Raw genomic sequence first — 16,526 nt, 5'->3', positions numbered from 1 at the left:
GCACTTCAAGACAGCAGGGATCAAGAGGTTCCAAACCCTGGAACATTACTGAAGTTGATGATACTGGCTGCAAACAGAGCAAGAAGTAGGGGTAGGGGGAAAAAGAAACATTAAGCAAAAATGAACAGACAGACGCAGAGCTGTACACAAACATCCAGAGATTAGTACGGAGTGAGGAACCAAGCTGAGCTGGCTTGCAGCAGTGCAGATATTGAGAGCATCTTCACTGCAGGCCATCAGAGTGGAGCTGGAAGTATAGAGCTACAGGGGACCGTTACATCCTGCAGTGCAGGAAGCCTGAGTTATCATTACCAAGGTCTACCCGGCTATGAGCAAAGTGGGTTCTCAGCTTGGTCCAAATGCAGAGGAGCAAATCAATGAGAAGCATTATCAACCTCTTCTTCTCAAAGAAAATACATGGGAGCTTCATATTATTGATGAACTGCATAATCAAACATGCCTTTAAACAAACTGCTTAATAATGAAATATGAAGAATTTCTTAAGGAATTAGCAAGGGAATAAAGCCTGCTAAAAACTGAATAAAATCATTTTTCTTTTATAAATACCACTTGTGTCAAACAGCAAACATACTTGTGTTTCGAGAAGTTGATCATTAAACAACCCAAGTTTAATGTACTTGTCACCTAGCTGACAGACACTATCAGTAGCTTTGCCCTTCTTGAAGGGGGCTGTCCCTCATGCTCCGTACAGTGATAAAATCTTTGTTATAAAAGAACAGCAGTAAAATAACTCTAGATTAAAAAAAAAGAGAGATATTTGGTTCTCTGTAAGAGATAGATGCCAGCAATAGATAAGACATGTTTTACAGGTTTCTGGTATGAAGCAACAGCTCTCAAAATTACTCATTAACAGAAAGCAAACAGGAATTCTGTCTCAATGGCATCTTTCTTTTTGGTTTTACATGGTATTGATTTAGGAATGTAAGTTTCCACATACTGGCTGTGCTTTTTAAATTGTTTCAGCTCTCATCTGTCAATCAAAAAGAGCCCAAGAATACTTACAGCAGTGGAATTTAATATGAATGAGCATAATTAACTTAACACTGCCTTTGCAGTCACATAACCTTGCTCTCTCTGTGGTGAGGGAGCCAGCTCTATTCCAAAATCAGGCACCCATACAAGCACCTTCCTAGCTAAGAATGTGGACAGAATAAACTCAGTCATCTAGAGAAGACAGTTATGTATATATTTTATGTATTTTTAATGAGCTTTATTTTAATATACAGTCATCAGTTCTAAAGAAGACACCAGGACCAAGGTCAGACAAATTACTATCTCAATGTAACTATGCCAAGATTTTGATCAATAATAAAAGATAAAAGGACAACCGTATCAAACGAGGAACAAGATTCCCCCCTCAAATTCATCACAAGTTTATCATCAGACTAAGAAAACTTCTGGTGATTAATCTAGGAACAATCTTTAAAAATGCTATAGAAGAATCCTGAGCTATTAGGGATAGAACGAGATTCAACTTTTAAAAAAAAATTCATCTATTCGAGAATCAGCTTTTATATATTTATTAATTTTTACAAGAAGAAAGGACTTACTGTTTAGCATCATCGTCTGCATCATCATCATCTTCTAAATGTGCCACATGTCCCCTAAGAAAATGAGCAAGGTACTATGGCTGAGTGAGTTGTATTAAAATTACCTTGGCTACTGTGAAAAATTCTGAGCCCAAGGGCTACTACCTCTTTTACAGAATTTTACTGTCTTTTAGCTTCTTATGACTGTTATTATTCCTTAAAGCACAGCTGCAATCCAGACAACTAAGCCTCTCCCATATCCTCTCAGCAAGTACAGGGACAAACAAGAACTAGTAGCGACAGACATAAAAAAAAAAAAAAAAATCAATGCACAAATGACTTTGAAACACACAAGAGGGGAAAAAAAAGAATAGAATTACCGCTGATGCAGTTCTTCTTCAACTGATTTTAAGAGACTCCTTCAGCATTAAATAAGAATAAGAACACAGTTTAATTGTGGCACAAACTTAATTATCAAAAGCCAGGGCAAATGCTTCTAAGATTCTATCAGTAAATAATCCAAAGCATGTTATTTCAGCTGGCTTTCAGAATATACATCAAACATGTATACAAATGAACATAGCTGTATTTTTTTATTTTTTATTTTTCACACAACACACTTCCATATGTGTTTATTAATGCATTGCTATTAAGTGCAATGGTCCTTGTTCCTCATACTCTAAAACAACGACTGCCTTAGCTTGATCAAATTTAAAGCAAATACACACTATGCAAGAAAATCATAATCATTAAAAAATATAAATCAGACTGACAAGAGGATTAAACTACTATTGGAATAAATTCATTCTTCCCTAGTTAATTTCTGTAACATTCTGAACATCTTAATTTTTGTGTCTTTGTCTGAAAACAGACAGGAAAGAATAACAGGCAAGACACAGGCATGAGAAACAATAGGATTTTGGAAGATATCAGTATTCATATTTCCCCAACTAAAAGACTGCATAAAAATATCATGTTATGTTCTATGCTTAGATAGTCTGCACTTTTAAAATGTTATTTAACTTAGCAAAGCAAAGCTAGGTATGCTAGCCTGTAAATTAAGAAACTGGGTGAAAAGGAAGAACTACATGGAAAACTATTTCATATGATTAATACAACAAAGTAATTAAATGTATGAACACGAAGTTATAGGACTTTGCTGAGACAGGCAAGTTTTATTTTTTAAAGCATCTATAACTGAATGTTCCTAGCGCCCTATAACACAAAGGAGGGCATAAAGCAATGTCAAAGAGCAGCACTGATACTTCCTAGATGGGGTAAAATTGTGCTCTGTGGGACCTTTCGGGCAGAACATTTTGTTAAGAAGCAGACCAAGATAACGGCCCTTAAAAAGAAGCTTACAGCACCACAGAGACAATATGGCCAACACAGCCTCTAATAACGAGAAGTGCTGTAATTCTGTGTCACTGGAATTACTATTATTTTAGAAATAGTGATTTTGGAATTGTAACTGATATAAACAAGCCTGATGTATTTTACTACATATGTTTAAGTTAACGTGTTTAACACACATTTGTGAATTTTATATTAAAATAGCCCTGAATGAATTAAAGACAAAAAATGCCATTGCTTACTTACTTATTTGCACCCAAGAAGTAGCCGCACTGAGGACCATGACCATATTCTAGCTGTAGATCCTACAAACATAAGAGAATGAATCTTTAAGACAAACATCAGCATCAAACACATACGTTGTGTCATGCTGCTGTTATCCCCTCTGCCACAAGCTCATTCCTCTAGCACCTACCACCACTCTCAGGCCAATCACACCCAAAAATGTCCTCTCTGACAGTGTGCTGCATCTCTAATTCCTTTTAAACTCTGACCTTAGCCCCTTCCTTGGACACACAGACCCTTTCCTCAAATAAAGCTGTCTGCAGAAAAGGAAACAAAACAAAAACAATAAGATAAAATAAAAAAGGACTCTGATCTACCAGACCCTATAGAGAGCCCAGCCATCCCTCACTGGCACATTATAGTACTCGTTTCAGATGAGGAGTAGTTCTGGCAGGGAGCCCAAAATGCCTTTAGCACGTGGGGACATTAAAGAAATAAGCAGAGAAGACAGCAAAAGTGTTTTTATAGCTCCGGTTATAGCAACACATATTTTAAGGATAACTATATATGTTACCGTGTATACTTTAAGATCACCTTTTGTATCAAAAAGAAAAATACAATAGTAACAGCCAAGTTGAGCACTCAAGCAATTGTGGAGCATGGGCGCCTTAGAAAAAGAGTGGCAACAGGGCTCCAACACTACCATTCAGTAGACACCGCACGGCATACAAATTTAACACATTAATGGTTACACAGGGACCACGCTGAAGGACCATCGAATCTCCATCTGCCAGGAGTATACTGCTATAATTACAGGGTACTTTTTTCTTCAGGTGGATCACAACAGGAAAAATCTGAGCATAAATTTGCTCCCAAAATACTGAGTGCGTTCACCAGGAGAAATGAATTATTGATCAACCAACTTAGTGATAAATTGAGCTACGTTGCTCTTCTCCAGGAAACATTTTAAAGGTCTCCCAACATCTGCTGTTGAACAGGCCTCTTTCAGCTGCAGCCCATATCAACAGGCACCCAGATACCCAAGCTAAAAGAGCAATAAGCTTGGATTAGATGGCAACTCACAGGGCTGATCTCTCAAAAGGGCAAGGCATGCTCCAAGCTGATGAAGCAGAAGCCACCGCAGCTTTCAGTTCCAGACTGAAAGAAGCGCAGAAGGGCAGAAGGGCAATTACTTTAATACAAAGCTATGTTTATTGTTTTCTGCTCAGCGAGGAGTTCCAGGTGGTTTACTGCACCCTCAATTCTGCTCTGTAAAGCTAAGTAGTAATTTCCACATGGGTGTTGCTACCACAGCTGTCAGTAGCATTTGATTACTTCAGTGACTTTCCATATTTTCCCAAGACAAGTGAAATATTGTGGAAAAAAAAAAGTATGTAACTGATAATTACTTGAGGTAAAAGGATGCATACATCAGAGGGCTGAATAAAAAGGCGAAGGCAAGCCAGATGCTGGCATTTCCTGAACCATGGAGGGACTGATTTTCCAATCTTTGTACTGATTACGCATCTTTTTTTTCTGGAATTAAACTAAGAAACTCCAAAACCACCAAACCACCAACCACCAGATCAGCTTCTACGGATCCAACTCACGAGGGGCACCCGACTTTCACCCTAGACTTCTGACAGTGGAGCTAGAAAGTTAGGTGACAGGGAAGAATGGCTCACAAGTGGCCATGCTGGTAGGAAAGAATGGCTCACCCCTCTCCAGGAACATGTCCCGGGCTCTGCGAGGTAGCAGGTGGAAAGGGTTAGGCCTGAATTGTGGGTATCTTTGACCCCTTCTGCTATCCTTATCTTCCTTCTACACAGTTTCATCCTTCTCTTATGCCCCAATCCCGACTCTCCTGCTCCTTGCTCCAAACAAGCTCAGCAAGTCTCCGTCCCTCAAGAAATGCCATACTAGGTCCTCTGCAATTTCAGCCTCTTCATCACTCCCATTACGTGTCACCTTATCCAAGCAATTCCTTTCTGCTGGTCCTCAGCACCAGCTGATGAACTCCAATCCACCACAAAGAAACACAGATTTAACTACTTTTACTGTGAGTCCTTATATTGCTTCTATGTGATCTCAAAAACTTGCACATGTAAGCAAAGGTATTTTGAGGATTCAGGCTCTAGAGCAGAAAATAACAAGACTGGAAAAATAAAATGTCTCCAGACTTCTCTAAACTACTTTTGGTTTCAAGAGCCTTTATTTCAGGTAACAATTTACTCACAAACAAGGAGGTTAAACAGGTTGTGTGAGTCTACATGAAAGAACGCCAGAAAAAAAAAGACTAAAAGGCTGTTGAGAAAAATAACCCCAGATCAGTATAATGAAATCTGAGATTTTCACCTTGAAGTGACAAGCGTTTCATCCACATGTTGCAAAATCACATTTATCAAAAGTGGGAAACCAAGACCTTATTTATGCTGGGTAGAGCCAAAATGGCTGTCCATTTTAATGTACATACTGTGTAATATATGGCTATATGTATTTTACAGCAATTACAGGACAATTAATAAGAGAAAATAGGCAAACCCCCATAAAACATAAGGAGCCTTCATCTGCCACCAGACTTTTTAAGCCTTACTGGAATTTCTGTATGAAAAATGGCATCTGCCAGAATTACTGATGTTTAAATGCTTTAAAAGGACAGCATCATAGAATGGTTTGATTTGGAAGGGACCTTCAAGATCATCTAGTTTCAACCCCCTGCCATGGGCAGGGACACCTCCCACTAGATCAGGTTGCTCAAAGCCCCATCCAGCCTGGCCTTGAACACTTCAAGGGAACTTTTCTAGGTAAAAGCTTTGTTTTGATTTTTTGTTTTGACACTGCCTCCCATAATGTCCTCACAGGTAAGCTTAGGAAGCGTGGGTTAGATGAGTGGGCAGTGAGGTGGATGGAGAACTGGCTGCATGGCAGAGCTCAGAGGGCTGTGATCAGTGGCGCAGAGTCTAGTTGGAGGCCTGTAACCAGCAGTGTTCTCCAGGGGTCAGTACTGGGTCCAGTCTTGTTCAACATATTTATCAACGACCTGGATGAGGGCAGAGTGTATCTTCATCAAATTTGCAGATGACTCAAAACTGGGAGGAGTGGCTGACACACCAGAAGGCTGGTATGACACTTGGAAAGCCACATCTGTGTGTGGTGTCCAGTTCTGTGCTTCCCAGGACAAAGACATTGTAGGTGTCAAATTTTTAAAAGGTAATGTACATGGTGACTGCATAAGCTGCCATATGATCCATCCAGCTGTGCAAAAGGCTAGTGATAGGTAAAAACACTCTCAACTCACTCCCCAAATTTGCTTTCAGCTTCAACTGTATACTTTTTGTGACTCATGCTGCCCAAAATATGCCTCAATTTATAATAATTTTTTTTGGTAGGACCTTATAGACACACATAGCTCTGCAAAAGAGTTGTTGTTCATAAGGTAATTTATAAAACCAGGAGAACAACATGGGAGAGAGCCCAACAGCAGGAGGATATATATTATGCTTGTGAGAAAGTATACTCTTTTCCCCTTGATGATGTTTGAAAAATACACCTATCGCTTCTCACTGAACATATCTGAAGCCAACGCTGTCAGAGCAGGAGGGAGGAGTCAGGGAAGGAGAGAGACAGAAAGTCTGATTAGTATGTCCTCGTCCACAACAGAAGAATGAACCAACTACTAAATATTTCTTCTGATTTCCAGAATGATTAGATGTTACTGGAAAAAATCTCACAAATGGGTAAAGCATGACCACCAAATCAGAATTCTCCTCTTTGATTCACAATGAACACAGAAGGTTGTAAAGAAAGCAGTGAAACACACAAAGTGCCATTGATTGACTTTAAAAACCCTCTCACGATTGTGACAACACTAGTACTTTATAAACTTTATCATAGTAACCACTTTTGAAGAGTGCACTGAATAGCGTGGGGCAAAAGAAGGATGGGAAAGGACTGTCCAGTCAGGAAAGATGTTCTCATTCATCTTACGTCCACAGACACTAGGCTAACAAGACACGTGACAACACTGAAAGTAACCTGAAAAAAAAGACAGATTTTAAAAAGTGCTAAACTGAAAAGACAAAACCAAAACCAAACCAAACTTAAAAACCCAAACCATGCTCCCAAAACCTGAGCAATTGCACAGGATGGAGGTGTTCCCACCGCGTACAGAGAAATCTAAGCTACTGATCTCAAAACAATTTGTGAAACATATTTATAATCATGCAGTACAGGAAGTTCCTTCCAAGAAGGGGGAAGACAGTCTAAGCTCTTAGTAACTATGGTATTGGCAGACTCTAGTCACAGCAAGCCAACTGATGCCAAAACAAACAAAAACATCCCAAACAAAAAACACCACATAAAAACCAAAACAAGACATTCCCAAACACCCCAGTTTTCCATTTTCATCTCAATGCACTTGTATTAAACATCTCACAAATCACAGCAAGTCAGCGGAATAATGCTTTTCATTTAGTACAGAGTGTTTCTTCATTTTTTTTCAACGGTGTATGAAGATGTCCAAGATTTAAATGCATTACTTTTCTAACTACATAGTGCCTAAAGAGCAGAGAAATAAGAAAACTCACTGTCTAGAGTAATTTCTACACTGCAATGTAAGAGAAAATTTGGAAAATGTATCAGACTACAAACAATGCCAAATGCCACTGGAAACATGATCGCGCTTTCTGTTATTTGTATTAAGTGTATATTCATTCTATAACATAATTACTGTCTAGAGAATTCAGAGATTTACATTTATATAATTTTATAGTCTTTCATGAGACTATTCGAAGGAACTACCAGTCAAAAATATGAACAGAATGTGTCTTCTATTTTTAATCCCCCTCCAAAAAATTAACAAGTTATGCATTATAAGGCAGCTAAATAAAGAAATTAAAATGACTGCATAATACTGAGACCCTTCTATAAAAGTAATTCAGCTAAACACAAATATGGGTTAAATACTTTCAACACTGCACATACTAAGAATTCCTTCCTACATTACAGAAATACACATATAGACTAATCCTTATATTGAATGACTTTTAAACAAATGAAAACACCAGTACAACAACAGAACAAAACACGAGCTTTGAAAAGGAAAACAAACACAAAACTAACACTGACAAAGAAAGTCATAAGACAAAAAATACCAGGTTAGATCTTGCAGTGTAGTATATTTCTTCTGAATTGTCCAAAAAATCGCTACTGTCAAGCTGTTCATTAGATAGAGATCAAAAAACTCAAGTTATTTACATTGCGACTGAAAGCCAAGTATATATAAAGGGAAATTTTCTTGCTAGAAAAAACGTCATTAGTTGAAACTCAAACCATGTTAAGACAGTTCTGGGAATGGGGGTAAAACACAGCTAAGGGTATGGTCACATTACCAAACACTATCAAATCACAACAAAATAATGAATTATTGTTCATCACCTGAGCTGTGGTAATGAGCAACAAACTGCCTCCGTAAGAGGCAAGTATGTGCCAGTTCAACATCTCAGTGCACCACGGGCACTAACTCATCATGCTGCAGTGGTCCAGTCCTTTCGCTTGTGCACTCATACCCATAAGTAAATAAGCATGAAGTTTAAGCATGCTTTAGTGAGACAGAAGCAAAAGGGTTAGAAGAACAGCCTTAACGAAAAGGGATCCACACTGTTATTGCTGGCATGTCTTGCTCCCGCTTCCATTTATACAAGACCTTCTCTCCCAGAGCGTGTAGATTCTTACAAACTTCTCCCTCAGCCTGCTCTGTGCTAAGGCTCTTTGTTAGAGTATATACGAATAGAGCTCTTATTTGCATTTGACATGCCAATTTAAGTTGTCCTTCATTCTATATCTGACAAAATAATTTTTTTTCGTTGGTCCCTACACCCAACATCATCACTTTCAAAATCATAGTTCTGCTTCCCTCTTGGCTAACAGAGTTGTAAGAATCAAGCCAACTCTTTAACTCTCAGTCTCCAGTGGCAATATAGTACAAAACCATCTACCATAGATTCGATGTAAGCAGTTACTTTTGCTTACAGCAACTATCTTGCTTGCAGAGGCATTTTTATGTATGTCACAGTAATCCTATGACAGACAAACCTATTATTGTTTCACAAATAAGCATTTTTTCCCCATTCATGCTTACACTGAAAATAAACTCAAATAATTATACCAGTACTACAGAAAAACTCTTGCCAGGTCATCAGAAATAACATATTAATCTTCTAAAGATAAGACTTACGTAAGCTTTCCTAAAATAAAGGAATTTTATCTGGAAAGGTCAGGTCAGTTCTGCATGCTTCATTCTGATAAGTGCAGTGGAGCAGCTAATTTCCCTCTTCAATAAAAATCCAAACAAGCAGTTACGGATGTTCCTTATAGACAGGGAGTGAGGCAAGTTCTTTGGATAGGTTTCAAATATGCAAACTCTGACAGGAATAGACAATACTAAGAGATTTCCTTATCAGGAAAAAATAATCTGGATCATGGACTCCCTTCTTGCTAAGTGCAAAGGTCCAGATCGCTAACACACAAGGTCAGAAAAAGCTCAATTCCTCCCTTCCAAAGACATCTGCCAAAGAAGTGCTCTCAAAAGTTGTCTTTTAATGCCTGCAGAAAATCTCTCTCCCCAGTTTAGCAACTCTGGTTCCTAAGGTGCAATGAAAACACCCCATGAAGTTGTCCACTAACTGGTTTGTATAGTCAGTGACTGATAAAACAAGAAAGAAATGGAAAAAGTATTTTTAAAACTTCAGCTTCTACATTAACATCTTTTCGCAATTATGATTCTGGGTGTGTATAAATAAATAAAATTCTTAAGGAGCAAAAGCATTATAATTTGAACTATACGTTGCTACCAATTTTATTTTCTTTTAATCCAGACAATGCAACAGGGAAGCAAAGCCAGGATAACTTGGAATCAGTTCAAAAATAATTTTGAGTTAACTGATGAGTTTATGGTAGAAACATCGACTTCATTACCATATTTAATAAACACTTGTATAACCAGGGATTCTAAACGATGTTGTTATGCAGTTATGCCAAGGTCTAAATAACATACCTGAAATAATTGCCTAAGTCCTACGTGTGATTTGGTAAACTATTCTCCCCTGTCTCAAACAGGCATCAGAAACTGCAGACTACCTGTCCAGCCAGTTGCTGAGGAAGAGCAAGATTATATACAACCCCATACGCCCAGAGCCAGCTGAGCCACTACTGAAGGACAAAGCACCGGGAAGATTTTAGTACAACTACAGAGCAATACAAGGAAATCTGTGTCAGAAGTCCCACTCACATGTGGTTTGTAGACTATAGAAGAGGAAGTACATTCCTAGGTACACGCCCTTCCCAAAACCAACTCAGAGCAAAGCCAACGTCCCTCCCACCTATGTACTAACTTTTTCACCTTAACACCTGCCTTAGAAAAACAAAGAGAACACAGAAATCTGCAGTGAGGAAGCAAAGGAGTGTCTTTTTTTATCCAGGAACATGCAGAAAACTGCCCAAGTGCACAAATGTGGAAAGCAACAGTCTCCATAGAAGAGAGGAAGCTACTGCAGTTCTGTGTGTGAGACTGCACAAATGCCTCTTCCCTCACTGCTTGATTTCTCATGCCTCTTGTACTGATTGATGGGTCCATAAGGAGAACGCATTGGCAATACACCTTTACAGAATACCTCAGCTGCCAGACTCAGTGCGGCTCAGGTGTGAGGCAGCCACAGAAAGGTTGTTTGCATGGGAAAATAACAACCCCACAAAAATCCAATTTTTTAAAATCCATCATACCTCTTTCCCAGGCTTTCAATTTTATTATTTCCATTATCAATCATTGTCAACACAAGCACAAGGGAAAGAAACATTTGTGCATGCACAGCAATTCTACAATTAAAAAAATAAGTCTATAAATAAGGGGAATTATATACTTGGCAATGAGGTATAAAGGATAGAGGAAACCCACAAAACAAAGGACTGTTGCTTAGCACATACATCACACCTGGCAGAGCCTGCGAGTAAGGGGTCTTGCTTTAGGACCAATGTTACAACTTGCCAGAAAAACTGCTACCAAATTTAGTGGGGCTAAGGAAGTATGCTACACAACTTGGACTCCTCATCCTCCACAGATATTTACGGGGAATAATGTGCAGACCATAGCTCATGCTGCTTGTTACTCACAAATTCATGATGTGGCTCCGTCTCTTTCCTCAAGGGTGGATCAAATTTTACTTGACCAACTATTTAGGGGAAAAGGAAAACAAGGATTTAAGTTGGATTGTAATTAAACAAAATTTACCTGCAAAGGCTAAAAAGAAAAATCCAGTTTAACGAGCATATCATATCCCCACTGATGGAAACTTCTGATACCTGCACATATCGAACTTGTGCCTGCTAGAAACTAAAAGGCACAGAAGTAGTCTTCTATCACAAAAGGATCACAATCATCATTTGCCCCACCTACTCATTAGACGGATCAGGAAAACCATTCAGCAAATAGGGTAGTGAAGTGCCCTCTTTAGAGGAGCAATACAGCTGTAATTTATAGAAAACACATCCATTGTGTGAATTCACTCATGGATCTGTTCTTCTGGGAGATTCGCTAGCACTAAAGAGCCTTGAATGAAGTTTGGAGAGAGCTAATCGCATCTTCTAGGACAGCTCTTTAGCAAATATTCTTTAACACTCCTCCCCTCAGTTTTAGCTTAAGAAAAGACAACTAAAGCTCCAAGTATTGCTCTGATTTAATTCAAGCAAAAGGACGACTACAATTTGGGGGATAGAGTCTGCTTTTAATGGACAGTGATCGACCTCCTCCCTTCCTGATTTCTCCGTGACTGTTTCAATTCAAAAGCAGAAACTACAACAAGATACTAAATTAAGGAAGAAAAATCTTCCTCTGCTGTTATGTTACTCAGCAGAATCTGGCATCACTCAGAATATAGTTGCATGAGTGGCATATGAGCTCTGAGCCCTCAGGTTGTGTCCTGTTCAATTAAGATGAAGTAATAGTGGGATTTGCTGAAATGCTGACAAAGGGTGCATTCAAATATTTTACACTAGCATTTCTTTTGCATAATCACCTAGAACCTATATCCGTAAGTGAAACAGCATACTTTTTTCTTATATATCACTAAAAATATGTCTATATATGTCAGATACCCAGAATACCAGTTGAAATAAGCGAATAACAATGATTATTTTAATATATATATTACACATGCTTACAGTTTATTTCAGAGCGTGTCTTTTCTTCTCTCACATTTCTACTTGTTGAATGAATTCTATGAGGCACTACAAGAGGCTAGAAGAAAAAAATAAAATACTTCATTACCAAAATATACTCAATTGAAATGCAGTAATGTCTACCTCGTCTTTAGTAGGTTTATTAGCACAGTATCAAAGAAGAAGGAAAGAAATCAAGCAGAAGCTAAAAATAAAGATTGCATGTATGTTTTTGTACATTAAAGTTAAAATTATTGGAGACACTTTATCTTTAGAGTATCTTCAGCTCCAAAATAAGGGTTTTTAAAACACTGGATTTGAGCAAATAAAGACAATGCTGGCCAGCATTGTCTTTGCTCAGATAACATTTCCTTTTTGAGCCTTTCAGTTTAAGGGTATTGGCAGTTTCAAAAATAAGCAGTAAGACCAAATCTGACTTACTGACAGCATTTCCTTTGTTTACATACCTCAATCATTTATGCTAAGCATCTAAGCTAAACTGATTCCTAAAAAGTCAAAGGTTAGTTTCTCTAAGTAGATGAGAAGTTAGCCTGAGGTTTTCAGAGCTGTATAGAAGGGAGCATTCCTGGCGCTCTGTGCTGTGTGACAAGAGCAATGCCATCATTTCTACAAATTCACCTTTGTATTTATGTTCCACTTCTATTTTTAACCTGTATCTCCGTTTCATAGAATCATCATAGAATGGTTTGGGTTGGAAGGGACCTTGAAGACCATCTAGTTCCAACCCCCTGCCATGGGCAGGGACACCTCCCACTAGACCAGACTACTTAAAGCCCCATCCAGCCTGGCCCTGAATACTTTGAGGCATGGGACATCCAAAACTTCTCTAGGCAACCTGTGCCAGTGTCTCACCATCCAAGAATAAAGAATTTTTTCCTGATATCTAATCTAAATCTCCCCTCTTTCAGTTTAAACCCATTACCCCTCATCCTATCGCTACCCTCCCCAATAAAGAGTCCCTCCTCCACCTTTCCTGTAGGCTCCCTTTACGTACTGGAAGGCTGCAATAAGGTTTCCCTGGAGCTTTCTCCTTTCCAGGCTGAGTAACCCCAACTCTCTCAGCCTGTCTTTCACAGGAGAGGTGCTCCAGCCCTCTGATTATCTTCATGGCCTTCCTCTGGACCCGCTCCAACAGGTCCATGTCTTTCCTGTGCTGACAACTCCAGAGGTGGACGCAGTATTCCAGGTGGGGTCTCACCAGAGCAGAGAAGAGGGCCAGAATCACGTCCCTCAACCTGCTGGACACAATGCTTTTGATGCAACCCAGGATGCAGTTGGCTTTCTGGGCTGTGAGCACACATTGCCAGCTCATGTCCAATTTCTAATCAACCAACATCCCCAAGTCCTTCTCCTCAGGGCTGCTCTCAAGCCATTCTCTGCCCAGCCTGTATTTGTGGTTGGGATTGCCATAACCCAGGTCCAGGACCTTGCATTTGGCCTTGTTGAACCTCATGAGGTTTGCACAGGCCCACATCTCAAGCCAGCCCAGGTTCCTCTGGATGGCACCCCTTCCCTCCAGCACGTTGACTGGACCACACAGCTTGGTATCATCAGCAAGCTTACTGAGGGTGCACTCAATCCCACTGTCCATGTCACCAACAAAGAAGTACCAACTTCTGAGAAACGCCACTCATCACTAGTCAGCATTTGGACTTTGAGCCAAATTTTTCAGGCACGATTTGCCCTTAGTGAAGCCACATTGGCTGTCACCAATCATCTCCTTATTTTCCATGTGCCTTAGCAGAGTTTCCAGGAGGATCTGCTCCATGATCTTGCTGGGCACAGAGGTGAGACTGACTGGCCTGTAGTTCCCCACGTCTTCCTTTTTTCCCTTTTTAAAATGGGGGTTATGTTTCACCTTCTAGTCAGCACGAACTTCACCAGACTGCCACGACTTCTCAAATATGATAGATAGCGGCTTAGCAACTTTATCTGCCAGTTCCCTCAGGACCCACAAAAAGGCTTTCTTCTCTACTTTCTGTCATGAACTTTTAAAACTAGACTTTCTTTTCTTTGCCCCTGTTGGATTTTTCTCTCTTCTTTCTAAATACGCTACTGAAGGTTCTCTTCGAAACTATAATTTAGCGTTTCTTAACAAGATTACAAGGCCAGCTGATTGCTGAATACAATCAGGCCCCAAAATAAGCACCATAAATCCTAAGTGTGCTCTCAGTACTTCCTCTGCAATGAAATCTTACTCTTTAGAAAAAAAAAAATGTTCATTCTCCATGCTGTTAGCCTAAGTAATCTCTGAAAAGTGTGTACTCACTATGTTTCTTTGTTGAAGATGTGGCAGCAAAACAACTTTTAATTAAGGCAATCTGACACAGTAGTGTTAGACATTTGATGTGCTGGTATACTAGCTTTCTTTTATATATACTAATTATAATCTTCACTTGGCAACTTTTGACTACGAAGTGATGACAGAGTTAGAAAACTTCAACTGCTCTACTATTACAAAGAGTCACGAATGGCTCAGCAACTCTGTTTATCCCTGAGATATTATCTGAATATGTATCTCAGGCAGTTTTTCGTTTCTTGTAACTTACGCCAATCCTCCCCTACCTCAGTTCTGGTTTGTCTGTTGTGCGTTCTTACGAGCCTTAAAAACGGTTTGCTATAATTCAGGATGTGTTTCAAGGTTTGACCTGTTTTTTCACTCGAGCATTTCGAACACTCTGAGTGCTAAAAGGTTGCTTATTTACATTCTGTTAAGAGGCACTGCCCACTTGCACATGATGTGCGTGCATCTGCAAGGCCAGCACCAGGAGGCCGATTGTAGAGGTGGTGGGAGGTATTTTTGCCTTTGCAGTGATATTATGTGAGTTCCTTGCATCCTGCCACAGATGTTTGTACTGCACAACAGGCAGAGCCTGCCCTCATACCTCCTCCTCCATGACCACAGAATTACTGGAAGGAGTCAAATCTTCATTTCTCAGTCATGAGGACAAAGTCCTCAAGTCACCTTGCAAGAAACCTGCTGACAAAAACCCAATACAAACAGCTGACAACTGAGCTGTCCAAGAGGACAAAGGAATGTAGGTTATCTTCCTGACACAAATGCCACTTAGGCACAATTTGAGTCACAGTACAGATCTCGAGAGCAATCCTACCCCCAAAACTAAGGGTAAAACATGCGCTAAGGATAAAACATGAGCACTTTCCTCTTTACAACCTTTTCAACTAATATCACATCCATCACAAGAGCAACTGTCACAGAAGTGTGGCAAACAGGCAGCTGCCAGCATCTCCAAAGGTTTATTCTTAAGTGAAAGCAGAGTCCCAAATGGAAATCAAAAAAACCCACACAAAACAGAAAAAAACATCAAAAAACTATCACATCAAAAATCCCAAAATACCTGCTTCCCCCCCACTCCAACAACCAAAACTCAAAACAAACTGGAAAGCAGGTCTGAAGCTCAAGATTCTCATCAATGTTGTTTTACCATGTTATGTTGCTTTCAATTTTCGATGGATGCATTCAGGTGACTGCCACAAGTATAGGAGTGGTCAATACCCAAGTTTGGATTAACATCTCTAGCTTCCTCTGTGAGATGGCAGGTACTGGAGAAAGTTTAATCGTGTACAAAAGGAGCACGTATACTTCTTATTCCCTTTGGATTTTTATAGGAAAGGCCACAATGCCAACAATTGCTTTGCCTGTGGTAGGATTCTTCATCTGAAATACAGACCTTGCTCCAGATGCATCGGATAATTCATTATCACCTGCTTTATTCACAGAGATGGGTTCTAGACTTGATTATTACAAAATAAAATGTTTTCCCAAGTGTCACTACCAATCTCATTCTGCAGGTGGCTTAAACAAGGAAAATTATTTCGCAACATGGCTAGGATGAGAAATGAACAGAGACATCGAAGTTGTCTATCCAGTGAAAATGATCCAGCACCACAGGTAAATGGTGTCTGAAGCTCACTGGAGAGCTCAAGGCCATGTGATGAACAAGGACAGAGAAGTATCATTATGCCTTGCACAGAAGCTGACCATTGCAGCAGGAAACCCTCAGCAACGTAAGATAAACAACAAATGAACTAATATCTGACAAGATGCTTATCAAAAGACACGCAAGCAGTCTGCTTGTCCTCCATACTGTCAGCCACTCTAGCTCCTTTACAAATGATGAAAATGGGCATTTTCTGATTACTGCT

At 39.5% G+C, this 16,526-nt stretch overlaps 1 protein-coding gene across 14 annotated transcripts in view; it reads right to left on the bottom strand.

Moving 5' to 3' along the window:
• Window positions 1–16,526, bottom strand: part of MAP4K3 (mitogen-activated protein kinase kinase kinase kinase 3) — an 81,005-nt gene that overhangs the window by 31,882 nt on the left and 32,597 nt on the right. For 3 of the 14 annotated variants that reach the window (XM_074579085.1, XM_074579093.1, XM_074579086.1), the window contains exons 13-18: window positions 12,342–12,417; window positions 11,295–11,353; window positions 8,282–8,344; window positions 3,150–3,208; window positions 1,931–1,969; window positions 1,572–1,625 (exon numbers count right to left, since the gene is read on the bottom strand). In XM_074579085.1, the coding sequence (XP_074435186.1) occupies window positions 1,572–1,625; window positions 1,931–1,969; window positions 3,150–3,208; window positions 8,282–8,344; window positions 11,295–11,353; window positions 12,342–12,417 (350 nt within the window). The remainder of the gene's footprint in view (window positions 1–1,571; window positions 1,626–1,930; window positions 1,970–3,149; window positions 3,209–8,281; window positions 8,345–11,294; window positions 11,354–12,341; window positions 12,418–16,526) is intronic. The other 11 variants (XM_074579091.1, XM_074579092.1, XM_074579089.1 and 8 more) reach the window with 7 other exon arrangements.

This window comes from Larus michahellis, chromosome 3 (assembly GCF_964199755.1).
Source record: "Larus michahellis chromosome 3, bLarMic1.1, whole genome shotgun sequence".
Classification (NCBI taxonomy): Eukaryota; Metazoa; Chordata; class Aves; order Charadriiformes; family Laridae; genus Larus; species Larus michahellis.
The sequence above is the reverse complement of the archived record's forward strand: the minus strand, read 5'-3'. Positions and strand labels throughout refer to the sequence as shown.